The sequence below is a fragment of the Hoplias malabaricus genome, chromosome X2 (genome assembly GCF_029633855.1).
Source record: "Hoplias malabaricus isolate fHopMal1 chromosome X2, fHopMal1.hap1, whole genome shotgun sequence".
NCBI classification, from domain to species: Eukaryota; Metazoa; Chordata; class Actinopteri; order Characiformes; family Erythrinidae; genus Hoplias; species Hoplias malabaricus.
The window spans coordinates 6,460,680-6,472,890 of record NC_089819.1 but is presented as its reverse complement, the minus strand read 5'-3'; the positions used below and the strand labels follow the sequence as shown (position 1 = coordinate 6,472,890).

Genomic DNA, 12,211 nt, shown 5'->3' with positions numbered 1-12,211 from the left:
TTTTTTCAAGATGTCAGAACCAGCGAAAACCGCGCCAAAGAAAGGCTCAAAGAAGACGGTTACAAAGACTGCGGGGAAGGGGTGGGGTGGGGAGAAGCGCAAGAAAACACGTAAGGAGAGCTACGCCATTTTCGTTTATAAAGTGCTGAAGCAGGTGCATCCGGACACGGGAATCTCCTCCAAAGCCATGAGCATCATGAACTCGTTTGTGAATGATATTTTCGAGCGTATCCCCGGGGAGTCCTCCCGCCTGGCACATTACAACAAGCGCTCCACCAGCACTTCCAGAGAGATACAGACTGCCGTGCGTCTGCTCCTGCCCGGGGAGCTGGCCAAACACGCCGTGTCCGAGGGCACCAAGGCCGTCACCAAGTACACTAGCTCCAAGTGAGAGCTCCACCAATCCATTCCCTAGCAACACAAAGTTATAACTCACAAAAAGGCTCTTTTCAGAGCCGCACACAACTCAAAAGAGAACCTTCTTTGTTTTATTGATGCCATTTAGTTTTAAAATTAGATTAGATTCAACTTTATTGTCATTGTGCAGAGTACAAGTACAGGGCCAATGAAATGTTAGCATCTAACGAGAAGTGCAATATATAACATTATTTACATAAAGTGCAGTTGTGTATGACATATATACATAGTATAAACACGTTAAAGTGAAATACGAAATTTACAGGATTATGTATATATATATATATGTGTGTGTGTGTGTGTATAAAGATTATATAGGATTATATATATATAAGATTATATATAGAATGCACATATATTGAATATGTTATATATAAACATTAGAATCTACATATATTCTTATAAGTGAGATATATAACATCGTGATTATGGAAGTTGTAACAATATAAACATATTGAAATATAAAACATGTAGGTGATGCTTTATGTACTGAGGGATAAATTAAATACAACTTTACAGAAGGTGCAGTGAAATGATTGTGCAATGTTTATTTAAAGTGTCTGAATAGTGTTCATCAGGATAACAGCCTCAGGAAAAAAACTGTTATGAAGCCTGTTAGTGCGGGAACGGAGGCTCCTGTAACGTCTGCCAGATGGTAAAAGGCTGAAAAGTCCATGATTTGGGTGGGTGACATCCTCGATGATGTTTCTTGCCCTGCCCAGGCAGCATTTATGGTAGATAAATCGGTGCCTATGATGCGCTGTGCTGTTTTCACCACCCCCTGGAGCTTTGCAGTCTGCAACACAGCAACTGCCGTACCATACAGAGATGCAGTTGGTAAGTATGCTCTCGATGGTACAGCGGTAAAAGTTCACCAGTATCCTGGGAGACAAGTGAGCTTTCTTCAGACTCTGAAGAAAATAGAGGCGCTGCTGTGCCTTTTTGATGAGGACGGAGGAGTTCAAGGACCAGGTGAGATCACTGGAAATGTGGAGACCAAGGAACTTGAAACTGGACACCTGATCCACTGCAGTTCCGTTGATGTAAATGGGGGTGTAAGCTTGGTTCCTAGTCTGTCTGAAGTCCATGACGATCTCCTTTGTCTTGAGCGTGTTTAGTGCCAGGTTATTGTTGTGGCACCATAAAGACAGATGCTGTACTTCATCCCGGTAGACCGTTTCACTATTGTCTGTAATCAAGCCTATCACTGTGGTGTCATCTGCAAATTTGACTATGGTGTTTGAACCATAGGCAGGTACACAGTCATGGGTGAAGAGAGAGTACAGAATCGGGCTCAAAACACAGCCTTGTGGAATGCCAGTGTTCAAGATGATGGTAGATGAATGAAGGAAAATCAACATATGGTAATAAATGAATAATAACATTAAATATTTCTACTAACAAACTAGTTTTATGCAGACAATAAAATAAAGTCCCATTAATAATAAAAACAAATCCAAAAAGTGACCCCTAATTTCTTGAATGATTCAGTATTCATTCATTTCATGACACAGTAAAAGAACACTTTATTTTGTTTGTTTACCTGCCTTGTAATGCATTTAAAAAAAAAAAACAACAAAAAAAAAATGAAATTTTAAGCTGGGTTAAGCTGGAGTCTAGCAAACAGTGCTAAGGCTAAATGATGGTATTATTAGCATTGTTTGTATGCTGTTCTTATTGAAATTTTGTTATGAAACATTTCTGTAAGGTCTCTTTAAAGTATCACACACCAATCTGTAACAGCACCTTTCACTTTAATTGCGTTTACCTGAGTGTTTTACAGTTGCATCTGCAATGCTCACTAGGACTAGACTAGGACCCAGTCTTCTGTAAAGGTGCTTGTGACTGATACCATTTGTGAAAGGCCCCCTCTGAACAAACTAAATATATCATTTATGTAAGTACCTTATAATAAATGGATAATAATAAAGCTAAAAAACTATTTCAGTCTACTTTGACTATAAGCACAGTGCAGAAATGTCTCGAAAAGGATTTGCACAAATGATAATAGATTATTATAGAAAAAAAGCCCAGCCGGTGCACTTTCCACCACCTTTGCAGTGGTAGCATTACTAATGGAAACTTTAGATTTTTAAAAACAGAGATTGCCTCTGGTGGCATAAATTAATTCTGCTTTATAAGTGAACATCAGTGTTAGTAAACTAGCACTAATACTAGCTGTTAGCATGTTTAGCACTGTATGGACATCTTTTGCAGACATTTTGTGATTGAAACACACACACACAAATATAACACTAAAGAACAATGAAGACTGGCCTGTTTTCAAGTGTATTAACACTTAATCATAGGAAGAGAGTATGCAGAGTGAGGATTATTCACTATGTTAAATCAATGAGGATTATTAACTGTGTTTTGAAAAACCTTTGTACAAACAATAAAAAGCCAGTGGCAAATAAAACCTGCACTGTTTTTTCATAAACATTAGCTCTAGGATTCTAGTACACTAATGCCAGCTGAAGCCGAGTTAGCATATTTAGCTTTGTATTTGGAACGTAGTCTGGTCAAGCAGTAAAACAAACCTGATATCAGAACATTGGCGTGGAAAAGTGTCCCGGAATTCCACAAAAAATACCCAGAACAACAGTATTTCTTGTTCTGTTTTGTTAATGGCACGGTGCCAGAGAGGGACGGGCTGGTTTCAACTAGGTCCGCGTCCTCTTTATATACATTTTTGCTCTCTCGGGTGCTGTATTCATTTTGCTGTTGGATTGCGAAGCATCAGAGAAGCGAAGAAGACATGTCAGGCCGTGGAAAAGGTGGCAAGGGGCTGGGGAAAGGCGGCGCGAAGCGGCATCGTAAAGTTCTCCGGGACAACATCCAGGGTATCACCAAACCGGCGATCCGTCGTTTGGCTCGCCGTGGTGGTGTGAAGCGTATCTCGGGGCTAATCTACGAAGAAACACGCGGTGTGTTGAAGGTGTTTTTGGAGAACGTGATCCGCGACGCCGTCACCTACACCGAGCACGCGAAGCGAAAGACAGTTACCGCCATGGACGTGGTGTACGCGCTTAAGCGCCAAGGCCGCACGCTCTATGGCTTTGGTGGTTAAACCAGCACCGAGCTTCCACACGCACGAGCTCACAAAGCAAACTCAATCCAAAGGCTCTTTTAAGGGCCGCCCACATTCTCCCAAAAAAAAGCAAGAACTCCTTACACACAGATCTTCGGTTGCATTTAAAAAATTGAGCTTTAATCGGTATTAAATATAAGAATTATAGGAGATATTTTGTTGCTGATATGGGTTATAAAATTAAATTAAAGTTCTACCACCATGCACTTAATTCTAATAAAATTGTACACCTTTATTTTCTTTAAACATACGAAAGTGGTTTATCATCCTTTACTTCCTATAAATATTTAATCCTACTATAATTTACATCAAATTTTTATAGAATTTAAAAACAATGGATATATGTGTGTGTACATAAAAATATTTTCTCCATATTTTTTTTTCTAATGGACATATGAAATAAGTGATTTTTTTGTTTTGTTTCTTACAAAGTTAAATCAATTATTTATTCCATTAAAAATTAAAAGTGTAATTGTTGTAAAAAAAAAAAAAAACTTGTGGTGCAGTTTCCAACTGAGTGGATATTTATGACAGGGCGAGAAAGTTGAGTGTTCCACTAGGTTCTTCACTTCTAAACACATTTGTTTTAATTCATATTAATTATTATACCTATTATTAATCAGTGCCAATCTCACAAATTAGTGTAATTTATTAATCATAATGTTATTCTGGTCTTTCACTCAAAATGTCAATATTGTAGTTTTTATCATTTGTATTTAAAAGCAGATTCATTCAGAAACTATATTATTATTAATTATTATTATATTGATTTCCCTGACCTATAACACATTCTGGTTATGTTTGATTATTGATTATTGAATGGAGATTATGTGATTGTAAAAAGTTTCAAGACATAATAACACTGTCATAATATCAACCTTCTCTTCCATTAAAACTAAACATGAATGTGTCTCACATTATCCCTTAGTTGTAAATAACATTGGTGTCAGCACGGCATAGTTTAATACCATTTTGTGATATACATATAATTAAAATAGTCCAATCCTCCTGTTGTCATTTGACTAATTTATTATCTAAAGTAGTCTGTTAGGGCAAGTCATGATGCTGCACTTTAAAACATTTTCCTTCTGGGCTCCATATCTTTTCAAATATAATAACATGCTTAATTCTGTATTACACAGCACTGCATTTTGTCACCAATATGGATTAAACACATTCAATTAAAGCTCATTTAGTTTTTGGTATTTATTTCTAAAGTAAACGTAAACACCTCATGGAAGAATTCCTTCCATTTTATAGGTGTGTAATTCTGTTTTTGAGTTATAAACAAAGTCCCAGTTTCGTTTATTGAGAACTGCTTCATTATACAGATGTCTTTTTAGTGGTGCTTTGAACCAGATTTCTCCCTAACAACATGAATATAGCCATTTGATTTATTCTTCACAACCACCAGTGATGATGATAAATCTGAAAAATAAGTTTATCTTTTAAAAAAAAAAAAAAAAGTAGTTGATCATAAGCTAATTTTAAATATGACCAAAATCTTATTTCATTTCTAACCACAAAACAATGTCTTATTTATAACCAAAATCAAATATTAACTTTATGATATGTTTTATAATTGAGCATCTGGTTCCTGTCATTACCACTGTGGATAATTCTGACCCAGTTGTTTGTCAAAATTGTTTCCCGCTAAACCGCAGTGGCTTTGTTCACGGAGGTTTTAACATTTTGGAATTTCTCCAAAATAGTGGCTAAAAATAATGGATCATAAAAAGTTATAGCTGAGTAAAATACATTTGTAACAGTCATATCTGACTAATCAGCAGTAAACAAATCTGTTTGGACTTCTATGTTTTCATATGGCAGCAAATATAAAGTCAGAATAGCAGTGAAAGACTAGTGTTTGGAGAACCACTAAACAAACACAGTCAAATTTACCCAATTACCGAACAAGATTCTAAAAAAACAATTTATTTCCTACTGCAAAGTCACCTGAGGTATTAATCTTTGGGAATGGATTCTAACTTCAAAGAGGCCATTGTGTGCCTCCATTGTCTCATTTAAGTGACAAGGCCAAGTCAAGCTCAAGTGTTTATAAAGATCTTTATTATAAGCTGCAGTCTTGTTTAGGATAAATAATGAGCTCAAAGTTAGTTTAATAGTTAAGCAGTCGCCACAAAATCCAGAAATAACGCTGGCACAAAAACACACAACATCCCATGCTAGCAGATGTACCTCAGAGACGATGCTAACATACATAGTTTATGAACTACACGATATGGACTCGATGTTTGTTTGTTGCATTCATAAAAAGGGAACTTGTTTCTCGTTTATGTTTTATTTTTGGACGAATTGTTTGAAAGAAATAAGTCACTGTTGTGTAAAGAGGCTCAAGAAAGAATCTTTTGAGATTAAGGGAGGTTGAAATGGCGACAGCGAGGAGCTGTGCTACCTCAGCTGTGGAAAACGCGCTAAAACTCCAAGTTTTTAATAAATGTCTCTCCAAAATCCACACAGACGTATACAATAGGGTCTTCTCTAGGTTCCCTGACCAAAGTGGGCCGTTTTGGTGACGAAATTGAACGTATAATCTTTAAAAGATTAGAGGAAGTGTGATATTTCCCACTCAGTTTCCATGCAGATTTGGTCGCGTTTTGGCCATTTTTGAGCAAACAGGCGGACGGATCGCGCGAACCTTTGAGTGGCCGGGAAAGCCAGGATGTCCGCTACCTATCCGTGCCTGAAGGTCAGCGATCCGTGTCCAGTTAAAGCGGAAATTCTTACGTTTCTGCGGCTAAGAAAACACATCTGAAGGCACCTCTCCGCTGCTGGGGAGCCGCCGTGCGAGTGGTTGAGTCTATAAGGTTCTCATCGTTCGTTTAAATCCCGCCCTCGACCGTTGGGACGTAAACACCACTGAGTCCTTTACACCACTCGAAGTTTAACGGGGAGTACAGTACCCAGCACCGGGAAACCAGCCGAGCCGAGCAGAACCGAACCGAACAATGACAGAGACAGCCCCAGCTCCAGCCGCGGCGCCGGCTAAAGCACCCAAGAAGAAATCCGCAGCCAAGCCCAAGAAGTCCGGACCGAGTATTTCGGATCTGATCGTGAAAGCTGTGGCTGCGTCCAGTGAGCGGAAGGGAGTTTCTTTGGCCGCTTTGAAGAAAGCTCTTGCTGGTGGCGGATACGACGTTGAAAAAAACAATGCTCGGGTTAAACTAGCTCTTAAAACGCTGGTGAAGAAAGGAGCTCTGGTGCAAACGAAAGGAACTGGAGCATCTGGGTCCTTTAAAGTGAGCAAGAAACCCGCTACCAAAAAAACAGTCAAGAAAGTCGTCGCCAAGCCCAAGAAACCTGCCGCCGCCAAGAAGTCTCCAGCCAAAGCGGCCAAGCCCAAGAAAGCTCCGGCTAAAGCCGCCAAGCCCAAGAAGGCAAAGACACCCAAGAAAGTGAAGAAGCCCGCGGCCAAGAAAGCTGCTAAGAGTCCGAAAAAGGTGAAGAAGCCGGCGGCTAAGAAAGTGGCCAAAAGCCCCAAGAAGGTCAAAACCGTTAAGCCCAAAACGACCAAGGCTAAAGCGGCCAAGGCCAAGAAGACCACGAAGAAGAAGTAAAACAGCTTTGTTTTGAACTCAAAGACTTTTCTTCAAGAGTTTTCACATCAATAAACTGAGCAGAGGACAATACCATGCTGAACGAGAGGGGTGTGTTTTGTATGTAACTGGTTTGCAAACTCCCCACCGGCTCACATTGACTTTGGTTGCGTCCAGACTATCACCAGCGACATTTTATGAAGTTAAACTTTGCTCTTTGTTCGAATTTTTAAAGACCACCTTAAAAAGAGTAGCGTTGTGTTAATTTATATTGATGAGTCATTAACTTTGTGTTTAAATTCTCCGTTCCACCTTTAACGACGCAGCAGTGGTATTGTGGATTAGCATATGATATATGTCCTGTGCAGCGTTTAAGGTGGAAAGAAAAAATTAATTTGATTTGTATTTTTTTTTCCTCCACCCGCGAACGTTGGTTTTAGACGATTCTGAGTTAACCTTGTTTAGTTAGAATAACTCGCAGCATTTAAGGTGTAACGGGTGGTTCGTATAAGAAGCAAAGTTCAGCTTCGTTTTCTGAGATTTCCAGGCAGCAGAAGTGGCTATTTTAAAACGTGGAATCGTTTTTAGACGTTATTTGTAAATCTAATTTTTGTTGAAATTCTGAGAACACAACACACTGTCTCTACCTCTGTAAACGACACACAAATCCGATTAGGCTTTGTGGAAACATTTTCAAATCCTCTGGAGCCGGTTAGATCTTAGACAGCAGTGGGAAACAGTCCTACACTAAACTCTTGTAAATATCATGTATGCTTGTTTTATTGTTTGTTTTCTTTTAAATCAGTCTTTATTTCAGTGGGAAGAGCAAGAGCGTCCTAACAGGTGTTTTTTTGTTTTTTTATGTATGTGTAAATACTGTTAACTGATACCTGATGATGGATAATAATTGTTGTAAATACTAAAAATAACTTGTTATTTATTTATTGTTCAATGACATGGGTATTTTTTTTTCCTTGTACCTACACCTGGTATGCAAACGTTTGTCTTTATCCACATTTTTTCCCGTTCAGTCAATGGCATTTTAATAGGAAAAAATACAAATAAAATGTAAAACCAGATTTCCAATTCATGATTTCATGTCTTATTTTTGGGAATGAATATATATATAATTTACCAGTGAACTAGTATAATCTATTATACTTACAAAATCTCAAGTTGAGTGCTGAGTAGGAATCAGTACAGCTGGACTTTAAATCTACAGGGAAATATACACTATATTCCTGTGTAAAATATCTGTTTTGATCATAGTTTAGCCACACTTTAATAACAATAACATACAGTTACATGACAACTAAAATGTTGCTAAAAGTACTTAAAAAAACATTGTACATTAAGTTTAAAAAAAAAAAAAAAACCTCGTACCAGTTCCATATATTTATTTTTAGGTGATTGTAACAGGTTGATGCAGATGAGAAAGTGTAAACCAGAAAGTGAATAAGCAGAGGAGGGAGGCACTACAGAGAGCTTTCAGTATCATCCACATGTTCAGGCAACAGTGGGTTGAAAATATTAAAAAAATATATTTTATTCTACAAAGTTTCAAAAAGCTCAACTTTGCAGAGAGCCAAGCATTATGCTGAATCCACTGGAATGAAGTGATCTGTAGCATACTTTGCTGTAGCCTGTAGCACGGTCTGATCATTGCTTAACTTGGCTCTCATTCATTTTCTATTGTTTTCTGTACTGAACATGTATAGAGTTTCCATAGTTACATAGCATTCACAATGTATTAGGTTTCATGTGATCTAGAGATAAAATATACAAGAGGATATGAGCAGGCTGTAGGTAAATACAATTCTGTCACAGATACAGAAGGCTAACTGTAATTTACAGTGGTGCAGCACACTTCCAAATCAGAAGCAGCATCTCAGGTCAAAGGGTCACTTAAAAGTCAAAATAATTGAATATATATATATATATATATTATAATTTTACCAAAGAAATTTAACAGAGAAAATGATTAAAAAAAGTCATACTGCTGCCAGAAAAATATACCTACCTAAATACCAAGATTCAGTTATTCATTCATTCATTCATTGTCTGTATCCGTTTATCCAGTTCAGAGCTGCGGTGGGTCCGGAACCTACCGGAAATCACTGGGCACAAGGCAGGAACACACCCTGGAGGGGGCGCCAGTCCTTCACAGAGCAACACAAACGCTCACACATTCTAAATGCCAACATGTTCACTCAAAATATTCAATGTCTTATAACAGTCTTATGAAGTCGTATTCATAACCATGTAATAAGGCTTTAGATTTAGGTTTAATTCACAATCACTGTGAAAAGCGTTGCTTTTGTATGATTTTTTCTAGACTGCAACATTTTACACCAAACCAGACTCACATTCAATGAGTTGTTTACAACTAAACAATTATATTTTATGTTATATTTATATTTTGAATTATAGTTTTTTTTCTTTAAAACTGGTACAATCTCAAAACCCAGGGTTTTAATATCTACAATAAATTAAATATTTTAAAAATAATAATATAAACTGGCAGAGTGAAATTTCTGTTTAAACCACACCAGATACTTGGTAAAATTCAACAGAGATATGATTAGTATCCACCATTTCTGAACTTATAGAGGATACTAATTATATCTTTGAAATGTACCCTGTATCTGCATGTTTCTTTAAACAAAGTATTCAATTTCAGCCTCATTGCTGCTTCAGTGACAATGACCATGTTTAACTTGTTTTTTTTTTTGGATGGCCATTGTTTTTTAATCTGTCATTTACTATGGCTAGACTGTGGTCAGCTGTGGTCACTCGGCCTGGACCTGGTCAAGATCTGGTCTTTGTTTTGACATCTTAGACAGTGAAGCTGTGCTCTTCCAGTTTATAGTGTCATATGTGTAGCATAAGGGGAAAAATAAACCGTATTGACCAAAATGCATTTATCAAAAATAAATAAATAAATAAATAATAATAATAATAATAATAATAATAATAATAATAATAATAATTGAGATGTAAACCAAGTCAGTGAGAGTGGTTTATTTTGTTGGGAAATAATCTGTTTACTCAGCATAAAGCCTCTAATGTTCTCATATCCTAATGTTATTTAAATCATTATGAATTATTATGAATGCAGCCATGACCCTGAAATGGATTAAGCAGAAAAGAAGATGATAACGATTATTATAAATACACCGCCATATGCCTGAGACATTATTGTTACATTATTCTTTGCTTTGAGGACATTCATGACGGAGGGGAACACTGAGAACTGTGTGCGGAAAAATCATTCCCAAATGAAGCTCTTTCCCCTGTGATTTTCAACTATTCTCCATCATCTTAAAAAATAATTCATATAAAACTCTTTAGACTGTTTAGATTAGAGTTCACTGGTGATTGTGGAGAGGGAACATAATAAGATATTTATATTGGAAACAGAGATTTTTAGCTCTTTTCACCAGCACTGTAAAGGAATTTCTCTTTCTTTTAAATTAACCATTTCAGTCTGCTCTGTTGGACGTTGTTTACATCCTAACGACTGAACCGTTAATAGATAGGTAGATAGATAGATAGATAGATAGATAGATAGGTATATAGATAGATAGATAGATAGATAGATAGATAGATAGATAGATAGATAGATAGATAGGTATATAGATAGATAGATAGATAGATAGATAGATAGATAGATAGATAGATAGATAGATAGATAGATAGATAGATAGATAGATAGGTAGATAGATAGATAGGTAGATATATAGGTATATAGATAGATAGATAGATAGATAGGTAGATAGGTAGATAGATAGATAGATAGATAGATAGATAGATAGACAGATAGATAGGTAGATAGATAGGTAGATAGATAGATAGACAGATAGATAGACAGATAGATAGGTAGATAGATAGATAGATAGATATATAGATAGATAGATAGATAGATAGATAGATAGATAGATAGATAGATAGATAGGTATATAGATAGATAGATAGATAGATAGATAGATAGATAGATAGATAGATAGGTAGATAGGTATATAGATAGATAGATAGATAGATAGATAGATAGATAGATAGATAGATAGATAGATAGATAGATAGATAGGTAGATATATAGGTATATAGATAGATAGATAGATAGATAGATAGATAGATAGATAGATAGATAGGTAGATAGATAGATAGATAGATAGATAGATAGATAGATAGATAGATAGGTATATAGATAGATAGATAGATAGATAGATAGATAGATAGATAGATAGATAGATAGATAGGTATATAGATAGATAGATAGATAGATAGATAGATAGATAGATAGATAGGTAGATAGGTAGATAGATAGATAGATAGATAGACAGATAGATAGGTAGATAGATAGGTAGATAGATAGATAGACAGATAGATAGACAGATAGATAGGTAGATAGATAGATAGATAGATATATAGATAGATAGATAGATAGATAGATAGATAGATATTTCTGTGGGCAGCAGTTTGTGGGTTCAATCACACGGGGGAGCTCGCGACACAAAAACATATACAAAAACATTTCAAAACGACATAAACGTAGACACTTGAAATCTAACATATCTGGGTTTATCTATCGTCGTTATGTCCAAACCAAACCTATTAAAAAGCCGGAAAAGTTCATTTTCTTTCAGTAAATTAGTTCTGGGACGAACATCTGAAGTATGAGGCCAAGTCCGATAGGTGGCGCCAAACTTCAAGCAGTATCCCTCGTTCTGTTTCCAAAAACATGGGACAATTTTCTCACTAATGGCTCTAAACTATCTTTAAAATATGTACAGAACTCAAGGACTGACACTCGGGCGTGTATTCAATGGTCACGGAAGAGTTTCATTCCTTCTCCTTTAGGGTGGGCGTGACTGGGGCTCGAGTCTCATTTGTGAAAATCGAGAGAGAGAGAGAGAGAGAGAGAGAGAGAGAGAGAGTTCGGTCACCGAGAACAGAAGAGAAAGAGCATCTGTTTCTGAGGCAAGGAAAAACTAAATGTAAGTCTATTTTTCTGCAAAAATATTGAGGTACTGTACTTAGTTCACCTCTCTGAAGTAAATATCCTTACATTTTAGTCAATTATCTGAGGTAAACTTGTAACATTGCGTGGGGATTTATGCATTTCCGAGCATTTTCAGCTCATAAT

At 36.6% G+C, this 12,211-nt stretch overlaps 4 protein-coding genes across 5 annotated transcripts in view; all 4 read left to right on the top strand.

Annotated features, from left to right (window-relative positions):
• Positions 1-10: 10 nt before the first annotated feature.
• LOC136676556 (histone H2B-like) lies at positions 11-391 on the top strand. The gene has a single exon (XM_066653652.1). It carries the CDS (start codon positions 11-13, stop codon positions 389-391), a length of 381 nt encoding a protein of 126 aa, XP_066509749.1.
• Positions 392-3,148: 2,757 nt separating this feature from the next.
• Positions 3,149-3,874, top strand: LOC136677216 (histone H4). The gene has a single exon (XM_066654684.1). It carries the CDS (start codon positions 3,176-3,178, stop codon positions 3,485-3,487), a length of 312 nt encoding a protein of 103 aa, XP_066510781.1. The 5' UTR covers positions 3,149-3,175; the 3' UTR covers positions 3,488-3,874.
• Positions 3,875-6,368: 2,494 nt separating this feature from the next.
• LOC136676849 (histone H1-like) lies at positions 6,369-8,066 on the top strand. Its single transcript, XM_066654110.1, has one exon. The coding sequence runs from the start codon at positions 6,478-6,480 to the stop codon at positions 7,084-7,086; it is 609 nt and encodes a 202-aa protein (XP_066510207.1). The 5' UTR covers positions 6,369-6,477; the 3' UTR covers positions 7,087-8,066.
• Positions 8,067-12,001: 3,935 nt separating this feature from the next.
• The window catches only part of LOC136676420 (lysyl oxidase homolog 2B-like), a 43,873-nt gene continuing 43,663 nt past the window's right edge, over positions 12,002-12,211 (top strand). For both annotated transcript variants that reach the window (XM_066653423.1, XM_066653422.1), the window contains exon 1: positions 12,002-12,062. In XM_066653423.1, the coding sequence (XP_066509520.1) occupies positions 12,061-12,062 (2 nt within the window). In that variant the 5' untranslated portion in view covers positions 12,002-12,060. The remainder of the gene's footprint in view (positions 12,063-12,211) is intronic.

Coding starts and splice junctions, on each gene's coding strand:
- LOC136676849 (XM_066654110.1), top strand. CDS start 6,478: ATGACAGAGACAGCCCCAGCTCCAGCCGCGGCGCCGGCTAAAGCACCC.
- LOC136676556 (XM_066653652.1), top strand. CDS start 11: ATGTCAGAACCAGCGAAAACCGCGCCAAAGAAAGGCTCAAAGAAGACG.
- LOC136677216 (XM_066654684.1), top strand. CDS start 3,176: ATGTCAGGCCGTGGAAAAGGTGGCAAGGGGCTGGGGAAAGGCGGCGCG.